The sequence below is a fragment of the Berghia stephanieae genome, chromosome 5 (assembly GCF_034508935.2).
Source record: "Berghia stephanieae isolate SIO BIC M18660-M18661 chromosome 5, UCSD_Bste_1.3, whole genome shotgun sequence".
NCBI lineage: Eukaryota > Metazoa > Mollusca > Gastropoda > Nudibranchia > Aeolidiidae > Berghia > Berghia stephanieae.
Window position 1 is genome coordinate 34,219,505 of NC_088364.1, and position 20,000 is coordinate 34,239,504.

The 20,000-nt window shown below is 36.6% G+C and overlaps 1 protein-coding gene across 1 annotated transcript in view; it reads right to left on the reverse strand.

The window, feature by feature from the left end:
* The window catches only part of LOC144972800 (coiled-coil domain-containing protein 33-like), a 48,710-nt gene that overhangs the window by 22,836 nt on the left and 5,874 nt on the right, over window positions 1-20,000 (reverse strand). Inside the window, exons 4-16 of the mRNA XM_078914453.1 lie at window positions 18,985-19,162; window positions 17,408-17,621; window positions 16,505-16,648; window positions 15,175-15,355; window positions 14,326-14,445; window positions 13,709-13,818; window positions 12,167-12,274; window positions 9,563-9,654; window positions 9,113-9,233; window positions 7,688-7,820; window positions 6,181-6,314; window positions 5,646-5,717; window positions 4,749-4,961 (exon numbers count right to left, since the gene is read on the reverse strand). Of these exons, the coding sequence (XP_078770579.1) occupies window positions 4,749-4,961; window positions 5,646-5,717; window positions 6,181-6,314; window positions 7,688-7,820; window positions 9,113-9,233; window positions 9,563-9,654; window positions 12,167-12,274; window positions 13,709-13,818; window positions 14,326-14,445; window positions 15,175-15,355; window positions 16,505-16,648; window positions 17,408-17,621; window positions 18,985-19,162 (1,820 nt within the window). The remainder of the gene's footprint in view (window positions 1-4,748; window positions 4,962-5,645; window positions 5,718-6,180; window positions 6,315-7,687; window positions 7,821-9,112; window positions 9,234-9,562; window positions 9,655-12,166; window positions 12,275-13,708; window positions 13,819-14,325; window positions 14,446-15,174; window positions 15,356-16,504; window positions 16,649-17,407; window positions 17,622-18,984; window positions 19,163-20,000) is intronic.

A 20,000-nucleotide genomic window follows, 5' to 3' on the forward strand; every position in this document is an offset into this window, starting at 1 on the left:
CTCAAGGTAGCCCATGAAGAGGTTAGCATATGAGGGACCCATCTTGGTGCCCATCGCAACACCTGAGATCTGATGGAAAAATACATCATTGAACTCAAAAGTGTTGAGTGTGAGCACAAGTTCGGTGAGCCTCACAATGCTGTTGCTGGAAATCCCTGGTAATGGATGACGGTCGACGAAATGCCTGATGGCACGCAATCCGTCAGGATGCGGTATGGATGTGTACAGTGCCTTCACATCCATGGTGAAAATCAGCCGTGGACGTTCATCCTGGAATCGAATTTCGTCAATGACACCAAGAGCATGGTTAGTGTCCTTGATATACGATGGCAGGGTGGGAACTATACGTTGAAATACCGCATCGAGGAACTGCGATACCTTCTCAGTGGGGCACGAGATAGCCGACACAATCGGCCTTCCAGGTGGAGTGTCAGACAATTCCCGGATCTGTGTATCTTAGGGAGCATGTAAAAACATGGATTACCTAGGTCGCTGGGGTCGTGTTTAAGGACCTCTGCTCTACTAGGTAATTCTCCCTGCGATACCAAAGACTGGATTGTCTGGTGGACTCTGGTGTTGTTAGCAAGTGTTGGGTCCGAAGTCAATTTCTCATAAAATATCTGGTCACTCAATTGCCTGTGGCCCTCAGCTCTATAGAGCTCAGCGTCCCAAACAACTACGGCCCCTCCTTTATCAGCCGCTTTGATCACTATATCACGACGAAACGTCCATTGTCTGTTTTGTTCCCATACGAAGCCTTTCCATTTTCACTCTTTCGTTAGTATTCTACGATCACCGGCTTCAGGCAGCCCTTACCGTTTTCAACTTTTTCTATACATTGTTTAATTTCTTCTTCAATCTTTATTACTTTATAATTGCCCCACCGCCAACCCCTGTCTCCGACCTATATTATTGTCTGCTGCGCAAAAAATCTATTGATATTTATAATAATTTTCCGTTATTTTTTATTAAATTTAAATGTTCATATATTACACCTGACGTAATTGCTCTAATTGTATTCATACCATAAGGAGATCTTGTTGTATATGTGATGGAAATCGTATTGTATAATGTTATGTTGTTTATACAAGTAGTATTATGTGTTGTTTGTATAATCAACTCCTTGTTTTGTTTTTTTTTTTGTTTTTTTTTTTTTAATATGACTATGATTACTATGTTAAATGTCTCTATGTTTGTGAGATTATGTGATATGAGTGTATGTATCGTTTTTCATTATTTTGTGAAATATCGTAATAAAATGATACCACTCATTAAGGTTTCTGCCCAAACTTACAACTATTGTTCACGTTTTTTAATATCATTATATTTATATTGGTTGAAAGATGCGAGAATGGGAGTTTAATGAATAACTAACGTTGGTGTTTTAGTTTTATTGACGCCTATGAACTTGATCAGTATCAGTCAGGATGGACGGGACTGTGTGTCACATGGCCTTGACAGTGGACGTTTTTGCAGGTCTGATAACTCAATTATTGGATTGATTTATTATTGTATATTAGAGAATAGTTTGCGTTAGTTTGTGGGTATTTTCAATACAACAAAGAGCCCATAACCGTGGATTATCAGACCTGTAAGTAAGCATTGGTTGGCTTAACCCCATTTGGTTCAAATGTAATAGAGTAACATGAATACAGGCCAGAAGGAATACAGTAAAAATGATGATACATTGTTGGTAATTTAAAAAGACAAACCAACGATTTGTAATGTTATAGATTTAATTTATGAAACAGAAATCTGATTCCATTGGGCCAGCAATGTGAATCAACGTTGCGCTGAGAAGAGTGTTGAACAAGATGAGAAGTGTGAAGGCATTATGATACGCATTTCAAATGACTCTTAGATGTACCGTCAAACATGGCGCATTTTCGTCTTATCGTTGATCACACGGGTATTGATTTATTTCATGTTTAAATGGATGGGAAATTGTTAAAAATCCGTTCGATTTCTTATTCTTGTTGTATTAGAGAGAAAAAAAAGGCGATAACATCTTTATCTAGAACGTTTGTGTATGTATGTATGTATGTATGTATGTATGTATGTATGTATGTATGTATGTATGTATGTATGTATGTATGTATGTGTGTGTGTGTGTGTGTGCGCGCGCGTGTGTGTGTTACTTTTAATGGGTAAATGGACAGGTTTACATCAGCTGAAATACACTGTCATAATATTATTATGTTTGTTTAACCGATTGCAATGAATTCAAATGTTTAGACATAATCATGTGGAGAATAATAGTTTTCCCTCGATCGGATGTCAGTTACAGTTGTAATTTGTTAAATAATTGCTATTACTTCATTTTAAAAATATATTAATACTATTGATAAGCAGATCGTGGTAGATAATTGCTTGACATTGCCATAATTCGACATACAGAAAACACTTGGGCTTACATGCCATAACGATACATAGATTTAAAACTTTTTATCAAAAAATTCTCACATTAATTAGCATTGCTTTATTTGTCATTAAATAACAGTCCTTTGTATGATATTATTTCATGTTGTCTTTGAGTTTTTCAAAATCATCGAATAAAAATTTGATTTTTCTTTGGACATTTTTATGCAACTTTCTAAATGAAAGGTAAATGAAGGCTCGAGACTTGGATATAACAATTGCATTTTTCTTCTTTGACATATAACAGATTATGAAACGACATCGAAAAGTGCGCGTGATTCGAACACATTCCAAATAAAACACAATCTCCTGAAAAAAAAAATTAAATAAAAAAAAAGAAAAGAAAGAACGAAAGATGGATAGATATGGAGTGAATATCTATTTCTAATTAATAATTTTAAGGTCAAAGCATTGGGTTTCTAATCCAGACAAATCATGTCAAGATGAGAGTGGACAAAATGACGAGAAAGAATATCTTAATCAGAAATAACAGTGTAAAAACAATTTAAGAACTAGACTAAAGTGAAAGGATTCTCTTAATCTCGGGTGTTATCAAACTCATTGAGATTTTCTCTAGGCAAACGTGCAAGTATTATATTTGTGGCACATTGTCTCCAAACGGTATTGAGTCATGTTGATTATGTTTGAAAATTGAATTGTCTAAAGACTTGGGTTAAGTTTATTTGTTTTATTGCTTGTCATCATTCAATATCATCAACTTGTAGAAAAGTTAAATTTTAAAACTCTGATAATTTTAAATTTAAATTCACTTTCGGATATCTGGGCCCAATTCTATGTAATCAGACTAGATTTAGTATTTTACTTGTCCAGTAAATGACTTGCTAGTCTTAAGCCTACGCGGCGCAAGTGACTAAAATATCGGATTAAATGAACGTTTTCTAGTCTCTGATCAGCTAGGCTCTTTCCTAGAAGTGGGCGTTATAAGGACAATGACTAATTCGGTTATTTTGTGCTGGTAACCTCAGACTCTCTAGTACAAGATGGCAGGTAAGATACCAGTCTTCATACGGTCAACGCAAAAGCTTTTCAAAGAGGAAATTAGCAACACATCCGGTATAGATACTAGTTCCTTCAGTTTAAGATTTGAAATTATTTTTGCCACGATGAATTAAATCACGCGATATTGCCTGTCGACCGATCAGATCAGACTACAATGGTGTCCATGGTCGACTGCCAATTCTATATTTAAGTCAATGAACGGTTCATTGAATCTCAAACAAATTAAACAAACAAACAAACAAAACAGAAAGTGCTTTCTGATGAATCACAGTATTTCAATCAGATACAATGCCAGTAGAATAACTTTTGTCTCTACTATACTTTCTAATCGCTTTTTTTTGTTTGGATGTTCTTTGAAGCGAACCCTTCCACTTCGAGTCTCCCTTCACCCGCAACTCGCGAGCCGATTAGATTCTGTTTTAGTTTTAGTTTTTAATCACCAAAATACGTACTTTCGACGATCTTACAGTTTTTAAAAATCCAGTGTCAATAGAAACAGGACAGCTTTTCCCTCTGTCATTCATAACCGACGTATTTTCCTTCCGAATCGAAGCTCTCTCAGTCTAAAAATAGCTGCTATCTTGTCGACGCTATATGTATACTAGTATCTAGTGTCAGACTGAGCTTTAAGTCCAGCCTCAGCAAATGACTAAAACTTGACCAAGCTTCGTCAGAAGGTACAGTGATTTTAGTCTGGGCCTTGCTTGGTCAGCTCACATAAAATCCGATTTTTTTCAAGTCCTTGACTAAAGTCAGAGACAAAGCGTTAGTCCGCGTTCATGAAAACGGGCCCTGGTTAGTTTGCTCGACATAATACGGAATTGAGCCAATGGGTCACATGACCAGACCTGCCTACTTGATTTGGTAAGATTTTGTAGTTTTCAGGGCGGACAAAATGGTAGGGACCATAACTAACTTTAAGCTTATAACATACATGTACCAATCTGTCCTTGGCAGGTTTACAATTCCTTAATTCATGTGCTCTGACACCAAAACTTTATTGTCAACAGGTTGTTTTATTGAATATTTATATTTATACAGATTTATAGTTGAAGGCACAAATTTGTAAAACTACGAATTTGTCCGTAATAGTGTGCAGGTCTGCGTATCTTTATGGATGAATAAACTATATTATTATTATTATTATTATTACTATTATTATTATTATTATTATTATTATTATTATTATTATTATTATTATTATTATTATTATTATTATTATTATTATTATATATTTATATATATATCTCATTTTTTTCTTCTTCCCTCTCCCCTCTTCCCAACACTATTACAAAAAGAGACATACATACCGGTAAGGATTTTCCCAGTCGCTGCAAATACAGACCGGGCTCTAGCTCTTCTCCTTCATCTTCATCATCCTTTATGTCAATATCCTCCTCCTCTTCTTCTTGACTAGGGGTTTCAATGAGAAGAAAATCTGGACTTAAACTGTCGGGCCTTGGTTCTACTTCGATAGAAGGCAAGTTGTCCAAATTACTCATGCCGACCAAACTATCAGGTTGCTGTACGGGAAAGAAAGGAGAAAAAAAAGAACGTGATAAGTGATCCTGTGATATGACACTCATCTTTGGATCGGAAAGTCTAGGGTTCGAGTACCGCTCTGAGAGGCGGAGAATCGTTTTCACTCCCAACAAACTGATTTGCCCAAACAACAAATTGCTAATGGATGAACAATGGACAGAAGAAACACAAGTAAAATTCTTAAAAAAAAATAAAATATTATTAAGATGTCCAGCGATCGACAAGAATTCTGGCATAATTACCAAAGCTGAAAATGATATTAAACTAAAGATGTATTGGACAATAATACTAGCGGCATTAAAAACAAACAAAATAAACAGAGAAATAAGTAAATCATTTAAAAAATAAACAAACTCAAGCGAAACAACGTAAATATTTTTTTTAATCAAAAGAAAACAAAGCAAACATTAAAATTGTAAAAAACAAAAACAAATAAAACAACAACAACAACAACAACAACACACACACACACACACACACACACAGAGAGAGAGAGAGAGAGAGATAGAGAGAGAGAGAGAGAGAGAGAGAGAGAGAGAAATAATCACTCTCACTCACTCTGTCTCTCTCTCTCTCTATCTCACTCATTCTCTCTCTCTCTCTCTCTCTCTCTCTCTCTCTCTCTCTCTCTCTCTCATGAATTATAATAGCACAAACACACTTACATCTGATAGAATTAGTTTTAGCACCATGCCAATTTCTGGATGTGTTCCGTCCGCACTTCTCAGCTCATTACCCTGTTAGAAGAGGGGGGGGGGGGGGGGGGGGGGGGGGGAAAAGGGGGTGGGGGGGGGGGGGGGGGAGGGGGGATCATGATTAAAACCGCATGGCTATGATTGTGGATATCCTAATTTTGACTATTCATTATTACTGTTGTCAGTAACTATTTTTTGTTTTGGTGGTTGTTGACGATGATGGTGGTGGTAATGATGACGACGGGGATGGTGATGATGATGATGTCGACGACGATAATTATGTTGATCATCGATGATGTCAATGGTGATGATGATGATGATGATGATGATGATGATGATGATGATGATGATGATGATGGTGATGATAATTGTGGTGGTGGTGGTGGTAATAATGGTGGCATTGGCGGTGATCATGAAGATGATATTTTACGACGGTGATGGTAATTTGAGCTATAACCATTTGTATTATAATATAGTTTGGATGCCGATGATTTTGAAAACTCACCTTAATCCTAACTCCATCCACTCGAATGCCCATCTTTGCCTTTTCCTGACACAAAATCTCATACATATTTTGATCCAGGAGTAGAGATGAGAAACCAATGGGGTGGCTGATATTCCAGTACTCATTTGATACCGCTTGAAGTGGAGGTAAGAAAGTTCAATTGAAATGAAATTTCTTTACATCAAAGTAACCCTTTGTCTTTCAAGGTGTGAACATGATAACAACCGAACGAATACGCGCCATTGCTTTAGGCATTTTTAGGAGAAAGACTGTGTCTTTACAACTTTCAGTTTGTGTTGCGTCTGTTTTAATTGCTTTTTTTATGCCTAGGCATTTCTGTGACACAAGACAGACTAAATGCCTTTTATTTAACGACCCAAAATTGCTTCGATTAATACTAAATTTGTATACAGTGTTTCCTTAACCTATCAATTTGCAAATATAAAAACTACAAACTAGGGAGCAAGCAATGAGAAAGATATGAAAAATTATGTATGAAACAGTGCCAGAAAAAGCAAAAAGAATAGTGCAAGAAAAAAATTTGGGGTGGTTTTATTTTCTTGTATTTTTCTTTCTGTTTGTCAATTTTCTAGAACCTTATCAATTTGCCACTCGTGTCAATCATTTTGATGGTTTTGTCAAGGTTCTTAGCTAGTCAATTAAAGGACATTTTTTCCGAAAACGCAAAGCAAAGTCAACCATATTCTGGCTTTGACAAAAAATGTCAATTTCAATGTCAATACAACCAAGCCCTCATTACGACAAATCACTGATTCATTGTCTTTGGTCTCTGAAAATTCATTATGACTAAGGGAAAGCGATGTTATGTTTATACTCTAATTCCAACTTTAGACTATGGGTTTTGGGTGTGTCTGTTCGATTAACCATCAATAATGCAAACGAATTGGTTTGCCTTATGCATATTAAAAACTAAACTTATATCGCAGTATTTGAATCCTATATTATATAAGGATTAATCTCCGTCCAGAATACGTTTAATGTTAGTTAATTAATAAACCTTACATTGTAGCCCAACCATTTGGTCCACATAATACTAATAATTGACACTGCAACAAACGTGTACACTTATCACATATTGATTCAATCCGGCAACCACTTAAATATCGTACACTGGGCAGATAAAGAAATATAAAATTATTATGAAAAAATAAACCAGCATTTTACAAATTCTCAAAATGTATTATTGACTTACTTAAGAATTCAAAACTATATTTCTCGGGTATGGAAATTAGTTGATTGTCTCAGCACAGGAGTAAATAGAAAATTTGAAACACATAATAAAGTGATTAAAAGGAAATATTAAATGAATACACGCGCACTGTACTGTATGTCATAACTCAAAAGCACTTGAAATTGGTAACATTACAATTCATAAATCACGGACGTTGTTACTTTCATTACAGATTACAATATGTATCATAGAAAGAAATAGAAAAAAATAACTTAATATATTTTATAGTTCAGCTATTATGTCATATCCGGTTACCTGCGTTGGCCTTGTAGAATTCTATGACTAAGGCGGCGTTAGGTGTAAACATAGTCCCTTTATCCTTCTCGTCACAGAATAGGTAGGGGTGATTCCAAGACGGACGTTCTTCTGGTCGCCCCGGTAAACTCACCTGGTCAAAGGACAATTAGAGAAAAAAAAGGGTATGTATGTCCTGACATACTTGTGAAGTATTAGGACAGAGGTACAACTACAATTTAAAAATTGAGCTTTTATATAGCGCAATATCCACTAGATATGCTCAAAGCGTTTTAAACGGGGTCCCTGGTCAACAGCAACATTTAAAATGTAGGACGGGACATGACGTGATATTACAATTTTTCGGACAAAGACAGATCTGTTAACGGCCAGATACTCATTTTACACCTGAGTACGGTGAGAGAATGTGAGTAAAGAGTCTTTTCCAAGGACTCAACTATGCGCCGAGCGAGGCTCGAACCCAGGACCTTCGCAAGTGTCATACCACTAGACCACAATTAAAAAATCCAGTAAATAATATATGATGCTGTCCAAAAAAAGTTTATTAAGAAAAATATCATTACAAATCTGCCTTCCTTTCACTGGCATTAAGATTCAGACCTTTATATTAGCATGCCTGCCCGACCATAGATGGTCTTGGGCTATTTTTGTTTCTTTAGCTCAAGTTCCTGCCTTTCAGGGTTTTTTTCCCTTCTTTCCTCAGCTTACAACAATGAGAACATTATAATTTAAGTCAGTGGATTTGTAAAAAAAAAGTACAAAACTAAGCATCGATTTTTATTTAAAGTGAGATGGTAAACAAACGACTTTGTGACACTACAGTTGCCTCTCAACCTTTTAGATTACATAAAAGTGGCGTCGGTGAGTGTTGGGAGAGTATTTGTCTCGTAACGTAAGTAATGCTATGTCGAAAGTGTTCACAATGTCCAGATTGGTGACAGTATCCTGAGAACTTCGGGCTCGGTGTTGTATTCTTGGGTCAGGCACTAAACACACATTACCTCACTCGACTCACGTATAAATGAGTACCTTGCTTCAGGCAGCAATATATATGATTAGAGTGCTTCTCCAATCAGGACGAGTTATAGACAACTCGTTTATTATGAAAGAGAATGCTAGTTTCATTCGTGCTGCTGGAGAAATAAATTAGGCTAAGTGAAGCGCCTTTAACATGGTGAAATGGTAATAGAGCGCTATATGAAAGTCCATATCTGTCTAATGATGTATTTATTTTTTGATTTACTTATCTACTGATATATATTTTAATATATATTACTTATTGTAGTGTGTGAATACATGTGACTATTTGTGTGTGTGTATTTGTGTAAAATGCGAGAAATTACTTCTCTCCATGCCAGAAGTTGTGCTCAATAGATATTAAAAATCGGTTCCTATAAAATGTTGCTTTCACTAATGTCTTCTTACCTGTGGGTGACCGTGTGAAGATCGGGCTGTAACAGCAAACGCTCTTAGATGTGGATTGGGGAAGGTGATACTGTCCATTGTGATCCCTGCTGTCCGCGACGTAGACAAGAGCTGATCATTTCTGAGAAGAAAAAAAAAAACAACAGACATAAATTTCACCCACCGCTACATTCCTGTATTATGTTAAGGTACCAGACGACCAATTTCAAGTTCAAACGATTAAAAAAAAAAAAGAAATCTTGCTTTTTAGCACTTTCTGATACCCTATATTTATTCTTCTGGAAGGATGTAGAGATGAAATCACAGTCTGATATTTTTTACTTTAATGCAATATTCAGTATATAAATCGTTCCGACATAATACCGTTTGGAGATCGCAAGTCGTGAATGTAAGAATCAAATACTACATTCTTTGGCCCCCACATTATACAGATAAAGTTTCGAATCTTACTTATAGTTATAGTAGTCTGGAACGATTCTTGCCACTGCCATAATGGGTCCCATCATGCCTGATAAAGGCTTTTTGACTCCTCGTAGGAAGACCTGGAATAGAACAAAAATAATTGACTAAGAATTCTTTAAAAGTTGAGCATATCGGTATACTTGATGCACCATATTATTATTAAAGGGCATACAGGCTGGGTGTAAAAAAGTGACTCTATATCTACCGTACATTGACAATACACATTGTCACATTTTGCCAAAAAACCTGTAGAAGTGTATGTGAAAGAATGCCGATTAGATTTTTATCTTACACCAGTGCCTGCTCCCTAATTTGTCACATTTTGCCTGAAAACGTTTATTTTATATTATACATTTGACTGATTAAAAAACCTCAACTTGTCAAAAAGTCGCATACCACAGAAGTCTCATGTTCAAAAAGTTTCAAAAATCATTATCATCCTAATCTATCAATATTAGTAAACCAACTTTCTTCAATGTTTATATCTCCGACATGCCAAACTGCGAAGCACTCAAACTTGGATTCGCTGATGACTGGGCATTAGCCTATCAATCGAAAAACTGGAAAGAGATTGAAGAAGTTCTAAGTAAAGACACCACTCGTCTGAAACAATATTTTGATAGATGGTACCTAAAAATGAATACCACCAAATCAGTATCCACAAACTTCCACTTGAATAATAGAGAGGCAACAAAAGAACTGAAGATCACAACCGATAACTCAATACTACCTCCAGACCCCAACCCTAAATACCTCGGCATTACATTGGACAGACAACTAAATTATCGCAAACACATTGAGGGAACCGCAAATAAAATCGCAGAAAGAAACAGCCTGGTGAGAAAACTCGCAAGTACAACCTGGGGAGCCTCACCATAGGTACTGAGAACGTCTGTTTTGGCACTGTGCTATAGTGTCGGAGAATACAGTGCCCCTGTTTAGACGAGAAGCCCACATGTAAACCGCATTGACATCCGACTAAGAGAATCAATGAGAATTATAACAGGATGTCTCAAGTCAACTCCAACTCAGTGGCTCCCAACACTGGGCAGCATTGCACCACCAAGTCTTAGACGACAAGAAGCTAACCAAAGGATGCATGCAAGGATTGACGAAGCACAGACAACATTCCCATAAAATCAATAATAAAGCAGGCACCTTCAACAACAAGACTCAAATCGAGAAGACCTTTCCACCTAACAAAAATGGCAGACTTCAGTGTGGAGGAAAACTCGAGAGAAATGTGGAACATGGAAACACCAAGAGTAGGAAACATCATTAAAGATCCAACCAAAAGAGTGCCTGCATTCAATAACGCCAGGAAATACTGGACTTCTTTAAATCGCCTCTTAACTGGACATGGCAGAACTGCATCAAATATCTGCAGATGGAAACTTCGAAACGTTGATACCTGCCAGAAATGTCAGGCAGCCCCAGACAGAGACCAGCGATCACATCGTCCTCCACTGCCCAGTCACTAAACTTGAAGGTGGCTACAAAACCGTCTTTATGGCGGAGGAAGACTTTAGAAGCTGGGTTGACGAAATAAATTTGGAGGAGTAGCCATACTCTACTACTACTAGTAAACCACTAAAGGCAAGTGTGAAAAACGGCATTTTGTGTACAACAGAAATCGCTGTAAGCTCGATATTCGTATTTTGTACTAATAAAGAGGCTTTTTCATGTTTCGTTTTTGTTTTGTTATTTTTGTTTGTTTTGGTTTCATGCTGGAGGCTGGAGGTGGGGAATGGTTGGACAATGATATATCATTTCACAGTTGACCAAACGTTATGGGCCCCTGGCAGAGCCGAGGAAGACAACGGCGTTCCTTCACACTTTAAAAAAAACTTTTAAAAAAATTCTGAGGCGATGGATACCAAATGTGCATGTTTGCCTATAAAGAAACTGTGCAATAACTTCACATTTTACCCATTTCTGCTTTTCTTTTCTTTTTGCGATCCAATGATAAATGGACAACGAAAATCTATTGCACAAGACGCTGTGTGCACATTAACAACTCTATTATATAATAAAACATAACATTTTGGAAATGATTGGCTGTATTTTATTGTGTTGGATTGATTTTGTTTGGTTCTACTTTCTGTCTATTAATGATTATAAATTATCTATCTTTAAATCATCAGGGTGAGGCGATCATTTGAGATCGGAAGAATGGGGGGCAAATCCAGTTTAAAAAACAAACTTTTTTGTTGTTTTTTTTTAGTGGTTTCTTACGTTTGAATTTTATACGAACACTCTATATAATGAACAGCAAATAATATGAAGATCTTAACTTCACTTTTAAGCTTTAAACCTTAGAGTAAACAAACAATGGTCGACTTAAAGGGATGCGTGACTAAGCGGTATGGTCTTTGCTTCTTACCTGAAAGGTACCGATTTCAATTTCCCGCTGCGCTTTGTGGTCTTGAGCAAGTCGCCTCGCCCTTGCTCACTTTGCGGCGCTGCACTGCGGATGACGCCTGGGGTGTTCTAATCTTTCCTTGCAATAGACCCTAAAGACAAATTTCCCCTTTTGGATGAATAAGGGGTATTTTATTTATCTATCTTATTTTATTTATTTACAAGACTTACCTCCAATCCTAAATAATTGGGCGATGCTGGGTCTCTGGGTAAAGTGTTTTCTTTCCTTACTATTGAGACATAGAGTTTTACTCCCCCTTCTTTGTTTTCCTTTGTGGGCTGCAAACGTGTTAAGGACGAGAAAAAAAAAGACTTATTTATTCTTACATATTTACCTGAAGTGGTGTTTCAGACTTATGAAACGGATATGAAGAAATATTAAGATCAAATAATAGTATTATAAGACAAATGTTGACTTACTGGTGTTTCCAAATTCCCCTTTATTGAAACATATGATTTAAATGTAAAATTATTTGACTTGATAAAGAGGAAACGCAATACGTCAACGCCTTGTCAACGTCTTATGCTATTTACTGAAGCTTATCACTTTTTAAATATTCAGCTAATTTTTTTGGATTTAAAGTTTCAGACAGAATTTTAAATTATTTTGGACTATTCTTTACCAAATTGTATACACTAGTCTCTTATCCATGGTAATGAAGGCCAGCCAAAACAATACACTTAATTGCAAATTGAACAAATGCAGCATTCATCCAATCTCTCCAAACCCCCCCCCCCCCCCCAAAAAAAAAAAAATAAAAAAATAAAAAAAAACAAAAAAAAAACAAAAAAACAAAAACAACAAACAACCAAAAAAAAAAAAAAAAAAAAACCACAACCCCTCCCCCCCCCCCCCTACTGCTGTTTTAAGCCAGTCGGGAAAGAGATAGAAAAAAATAATTTTTTTCATAGTCAGCAGCACAGAGGAATCGGAATTACTGGGCAGTAACAATTGCTCTCTATCTTTGGATAGAACGGTAAACTATTGCAAACCATTTTAAGCCTGATCTGATAGGTCGGACTACCTAAAATGTGCTGCTTAGACAGGGGGTTAAAAAAACATATTATCTAGACCACACCCCAGAATTGATATCGTCACTTTGCACGTCTGCGAGTGCTCAACCAGTAAGTTATCAATACCCCAAAAGAGAAAATTTTAATGAGGAAGGCAGAAGACGGACTTTTGAAAAAGAATGTAATGGTGTTGGATACCACTTGGACGTCGGTAAGTAAAAAGCAGAACTCCGACAGTATGGGACAATCATAACAAACGAACATAATGATACCCTATTATCCTATCATGTTGTCAAGGGTAGATTTCGCATTAATAGATTAATTGAGCTTTTTTATATAGCGCAATATCCACTAAACGTGCTCAAAGAGCTTCACAAGGGCTTCCTGGCCATCAGCACTACTTTATACTTAGGACGGGACATGACGCCTGTTAGGCGGTATTACATTATTTTTCGGACTGAGACAACGCAGTTAACGGTCAGGTACTCATTTTACACCTGAGTACGGTGAGAGAATGTGAGTAAAGAGCCTTTTTCAAGGACTCAACTATGCGCCGGGCGAGGCTCGAACCCAGGACCTTCCGAGTGATATACCACAAGACCACATGGGATGTGAATCTAGCGTATTCAAACAATTGATAGATTAATACAAAACATGCGAAATAAAAGATTACAAAAACATTATCTTCAGGCTACTAACCATGACCATTTCTATGTGATAGGGGTGAAATGGTTTCAACTTGGAAGCGGGAATGGCATAATGGACAAGTTCGTCTCTACTGATAGCATCCCCCATCGTCAGAATCAGCGCTGTAAAAAAAAAAATAAATAAAGATATTAATATGGGTGATGTAATAAGAAAATCATCTAGATCTATGATTGCTGTGACAACGATTTTGAGTCGCGTATAATATTAAATATCCTCTCTTTTTCTTTCACCCTCTCCCTCCCGCCCCCCCCCCCCCCCCCCTCTCTCTCTCTCTCTCTCTCTCTCTCTCTCTCTCTCTTTTTTTTTTTTTTTTCTCTTTCTCTCTCTTTTTCAATTTGTAAGAATGTTCACATTGATGTGCAGTTTCCTCTTAGAAAAGCTCAAAGACAAGGAAAAACTACTAGTATAATGAGATTCAAACTGGTTCTTAAGTGCAACAATACTAAAAACGCCTCCAATAAACAAAAATAAAAAACTAAATGTTTAAATTAAAAATCTATAAATAAATAAATAAATAAATAAACATATAAGAACCTGATTATATAATAAAGGTGAATAAGAGTCAACTTATCTTTACCCCAATAACAACAACTTTCATATGGCCTTACATTCTTTTTCCATTTGATTGTCATCGATCTCCATGGTAACCATTTCTTCCCACAACGGCCGGATGGACGGCCTCACAACGGCGTGAGTCCTGGCACGTGCCTTTCTATTTTTGTCTTTATCTGATGACGTTTTGCTGCAGGGAAAAAAAAAAGAAAAAAGCTTTTCCGGGTGTTGTGTAGACATCTTTTGTAAATATACAATGATAACGTTTAACTTTTTATAAATGTTCATGAGTCAACCAATGATGCGATGGATAAGTTGAATTCTTTTCTATTCTTCATTCTTGTCTCACCCAATGCTTGCTCGTTTATATTCTAATATGATTTAAAAGCATTGATTATATTGAAAATATAGATCCCCTTACAAACCCAAAAAAAACCCCCCCCCCCCCAAAAAAAAAAAAAAAAAAAAAAAAACAAAAACCCCAAACCAAACAAACAAAAAACAAAAACAAAAACAAAACCCAAACAAATAAAAACAAACAAAAACAAACAACCAAAACCGTAGATCACGCTCTGAAGCCAAAATATTCTCCTATTAACAATGTAATATATAATAAGAAAAAACATGTTCCGAGTAAATATTCGGGTAATGCGAATCCGTATTCGGAACATTGTAAGTATCGCATATGCAAACCACCCCAACACCACACCACACGACATCATCATTATCATCATCATCATCACTCATCATCATCATGCGTGTCTCCATCTATCATCATCAGCATCTCACATCATCATCTCATCATCCACCACCACCACCAGACACCACCATCATCATCATCAAATATATCATCATCACTCATATCATCATCATCATCATCATCATCATCTCACATCATCAATCACCATCGAGAACCATCACACTGATATAAGGCTGTGGTACATTATCCTTGATAGTCCAAGGGACGTTGTTCCCGCTATGAAAGATGATATCAAATTGTTGCTTCCCTTTTCTCGCTGTATGTCTCCAAGTCTGATTGGCTGAGAACGTCGTCTGGTCATAGTCAGGAAGTGGGGAGTCTAGCATCTGTAGAATCACAATCAAGCTGGATTTAATAATAATAATAATAATAATAATAATAATAATAATAATAATAATAATAATAATAATAATAATAATAATAATGTACTTTATTCATCTAAAAAGGAAATTTTTAAATAGAATTCCAGTGCGGCTATGTGGTCTAGTGGTATGACACTCGCTTTCGGATTGGAAGGTCCTGAGTTCGAGAATCGCTCAGCGCATAGTTTAGTTCTTAGAAAAGGGTCTTTACTCACAATCTCTCACCGTTCTCAGGTGGAAATGAGTACCTGGCCGTTAACAGCGTTGTATCTGTCCGAAAGAAAATTGTAATATCGCCTAACAGGCGTCATGTCCTGTCCTGTCCTTCATGTAAAATGTTGCTGTTGGCCAGGGACCCTTTGTAAAGCGCATTGAGCACGTTTAGTGGAAATCGCACTATATAAAAGCTCAATTATTACTATCAAATAGAACCAAGAAGAAAGTCCACTTTTAGAATAATATAATATTATATTACGTGAGCAAAGACGTGAAAGGAGGTCACACAACATACTGCTCTTTTGTTGATGATAGGTTGTCATTATGAAACGACTGTCATCGAGGAAGAATAAACCGCGGTTTAACAAGTTAAATGATTTTGCATGGTCAGTGGTTAAACAGTCGTGTATTATCACAAAGCTCAGGTACGGCCTTTGATAATTTATACTATTAATATATCACCCGATGTGCCTAAGGATGTGAATGGGTACCTGGGTATAGCAAATTATGGAATGTCTAAGGGCACTGATGCAGAGAGGAGCTTAACATACAAATAGTACTGTATGAATACATAATAGGGAATGAGATGAGCTGAAGAGTAGCGTCCCTTGATTGGACGTCACCCATAGTCTGTGACGTCACCGGCGGAAAAGTTATTAGAGAGAGAACGTCATGTTGGTTGTGCGCATGCGTCTCTCGTCCTCGATTCCGATGAAAGCGGCTTGAGACACTTCAAAACCAAATTGACGTTCACTCTGTAAGGTGACGTCCAATCAAGGGACGCTACTCTCCCGCTAATCTCATTTCCTATTGGTATCACAAAGTCTTTGGAGGAATGGGTGAAGCGTTGTAAAGTGTTTATTTTTAATAAATAAATTAATGTATGTAATTACTCACTCTTGTTCCAGGGTCTGGAAGTGGAGGTGGTGAAGGCGTCTCTGGTGGTGCCTTCTCCCCCCATTCGATTGGAGGGGATTCTTTGATTGTGACCATTGACTTTGTGCGACTACCCGGTGGGGTCCTGCTGATTCGGGGTTTTGTCTAGAAAAAAGAATGGTGATTCCAGAGTTGCTAGATATGTTTTTTTTGGTGTTGCTTTTTTTTGCATCCACACTTACACACAAACACACACACATACACACACATACATACACGCACATATACACACGCACACACACACATACAGATAGAAAACTGATATTGGGTGTAGAAAAATATCACTTAACTCTATTAACTTTGGCTCAAAATGACCCATTTTTTTCTATTTCTTTTTAGAGAGGTTGTGCTTTAGAATGATACACTGTTCAATTATTTAAAAAATCATATAGTTAGTTTGCCAATGATTAATGCAGTTTGAGTTTTCCCTGAGACACGTAGCTCATATGCTATGAGAGAACAACGTGAGAAAATAAATATTGCAAACTACCAGATGGCTTTTTTTTTCCACGCCAAGAATGATGGTGGTGGAAGTGAATGTGGCGGTGAATATAACGATAATGTTGATTGTGATGATGATGATGATGATGATGATGATGATGATGATGATGATGATGATGATGATAATGATGATGATGATGATGATGATGATGATGATGACGATGATGATGATGAGGATGATGATGAGGAGGATGAGGATGAGGTTGTTGAGGTTGTTCATTGTGTGTTTCGAATTACAATTTACTTCAGTTCCAATGTCTTAATACTATTGAATATGATTTTTTCAGGTAATACTTGTATGTCTTAATTCAATTCAATCATTGTATTGTAATAGTCTGTAATTTTTAATACCATGTCACATACTTCAAAGGGGTTGAATTCCCTTCTAGGACTAGGTGTAGGTGTGAATGAGGGTGTTTTCTTCCTCTTCTTTCTTAAGTTCTCTTCCCTTCTCTGACGCTCCTCCGCTTCCAAATCCACTTGTCGTAGAGAGAATGTACAGCGCATTCTACCACAGTGCATCTCAGCCTCTTCTGTCTTAGCGGAAGTTCGGACTAGTGTCACCACAGGTGTATGCCTGACAGAAACAAATACATAAACAGTGACAAATAAGCATATGGAACTGATTTGTGACCCATCAATTAAAACCAAAGTAAAATCGGGGCGTTTTACATAGGTGCTAAATTAAGGAACAAAAGTGTGATGTCAAAAACTGGTTCTAATCTCATTAAAAGTGTAAAACCACTTTTCTGGTTTCAGAGTGATGGCATCTTATGTATTAATCTAAATCTGGTCGTAAATTTAAGTCATTCATCCTCGCTCTTTTGCGTCCCGCAATCCTAAGAATCTGCCTATATAGCTTGCTACAAAAATAGTTATGCTACCATTTGATTCAATATGTAATCTATTTATCATCAGTCCTCCGACGGACTGGTTACATAAACACTTTCAAGGATTTTGAACCGGAACAGTAGAAGGCGACTTCTCTGTCCTCTTGAATTATGGTTAAAAATATGACTTTTGGAGCATGCTTTTCTGTTTTATTGAGGATATTGGATATTGTCTGTTAATTTACAAAAACTAAACTTTCATATTCTGATTATCATAACTTTAATTCAATTTTGACAACAATTTCAACTCAAAATAACACCACATTTTAGCGATAGGTCACATTTGAAGCTTATTTTTTTCTGGTCCTGAAAGCTAACATAAGAACTATGAGCATTTGCAGCTTTAAACTAACGCTTTTTTTGGGTCCTTGTTTGAAATGCCTCTTCTCTCGCCCCTTCCCCAACTTCACAACTCCGATTTACCTTTCCTATATTGCAACATTGCTCTTCTCAATCTGTTTCAGTATGCTAAATCCATTATTCCTCAGAACCAGAAAATAAAGAGCTAAATCATTTTCATGCAGCACAATAATCAATGTCAAGTCAAACGGGCGATATTATTGCCTTGTATACCGTCACGACATCCTTGATCCAAAGAAAGAAAATGACTAAACTGCGTAAAACAACAAAATGTTCATTGCCCAAGCTTTTCACAGTTGATTTTTACAGCAGCTCTGACATATTTAGTGCTTGCCTATCGACGGTTACAGATCGAAAGTTCATTTCCTCAATTGTCGAAATCTTTTGTTTTTTGGATTAAGTTTAACGAAAGCAAACATTATATGAATAATTTTTGGTGGATGTGGAAAAAGAAAGAAACGCTACGGTTTATGAATATATTCCCCACTAGAGTTTTCATGAAAGATGCTCATGTCACTACCCACTCCAGTGAACGAATGAATGAATAAGGATAGCCCCTGATTTGAGTACCCGGGATGATCAAAAATAGAGACAGAGTACTTGGGATTGTGAAGTGGTCATCTTAAAAATGAGTGTGAGAATATATGGGTTGTCAATATTTTATAATCTTATAATTCAAAGCTAATATACCTATACATGTCTTCTCCAGGATCCACGTCATGCTTGGTCCGGGGGGCGTTAGTCCGAGGGTAAATGGCCACCTTGCTCTCTCCCACCTTCTTACCCTCTTCTTCAAGATTGTCCATAGGGAGAGCAAAGGCTTCAAGCAGGAGGTATACGTCATGGTTTTGATCGTTCTTACAGAAACCTGGAAGTAACGCCACATTCAGAGTCATCTGGATAATACTGAGCAATGACATGGTATAGATATTGAAGCATTCGCAAAGGAAATTATATTCCGGGCTGGGCACATATGTATCTGATTGATAATACACCATCACATTATCTGGAATCTGGATCATTCTCTTAGACGGATTTCATCATAAAATTGTTGCGTTGAGAGTGAAATAATTGAATTAAGTTGGCTAATATTTCAGAGCCAACTATTTGCCAACTTTTACGGGTAAATTAGTTAAAATCTAACCCCTACCTGGACGTATTCTCTAATTAGGTATTGCAGAAACTTTAAAAGGTCGCATCCAGGCCCCCTACATGTAAACTTCATCTCAAAAACTTTAAGCAGTTACCTGCCGTTTTCTGGAAAAACTCATATTTAATAATTTGGCCAAAAAACTCGTCATTCAAATATCGATCGATATTAATTTGGAAGACGAGTTTTCTGGCCAAATTTTCAAAAACGTGTCTTTCCAGAGTACGGTAGTTAATTGGTTAATGACCTCCAAGTTCTCTTATTTATTTAAGATACAATAGCGATTTAATTGTTTGATTATAAGAGTTTTTTCTTACTATTACACCTGCACCCAATGCACACATAGATATATAAGAAAAAAATATTAAATTAAAGTAATTTCGACCAATTTATTTGTTTTACCATTTTTTTTTTCATCAAACACAAATTATGTCAAATTCATAGTCAATCTTTAGTGTTGATTACGAGAAAAGCAATTTCTATTGATTTATACTTAATATCAAGTAAAAAATAAATAAAATTGAGTGTAAGCTTAAGTTTAATTAAGCGCTGCGGC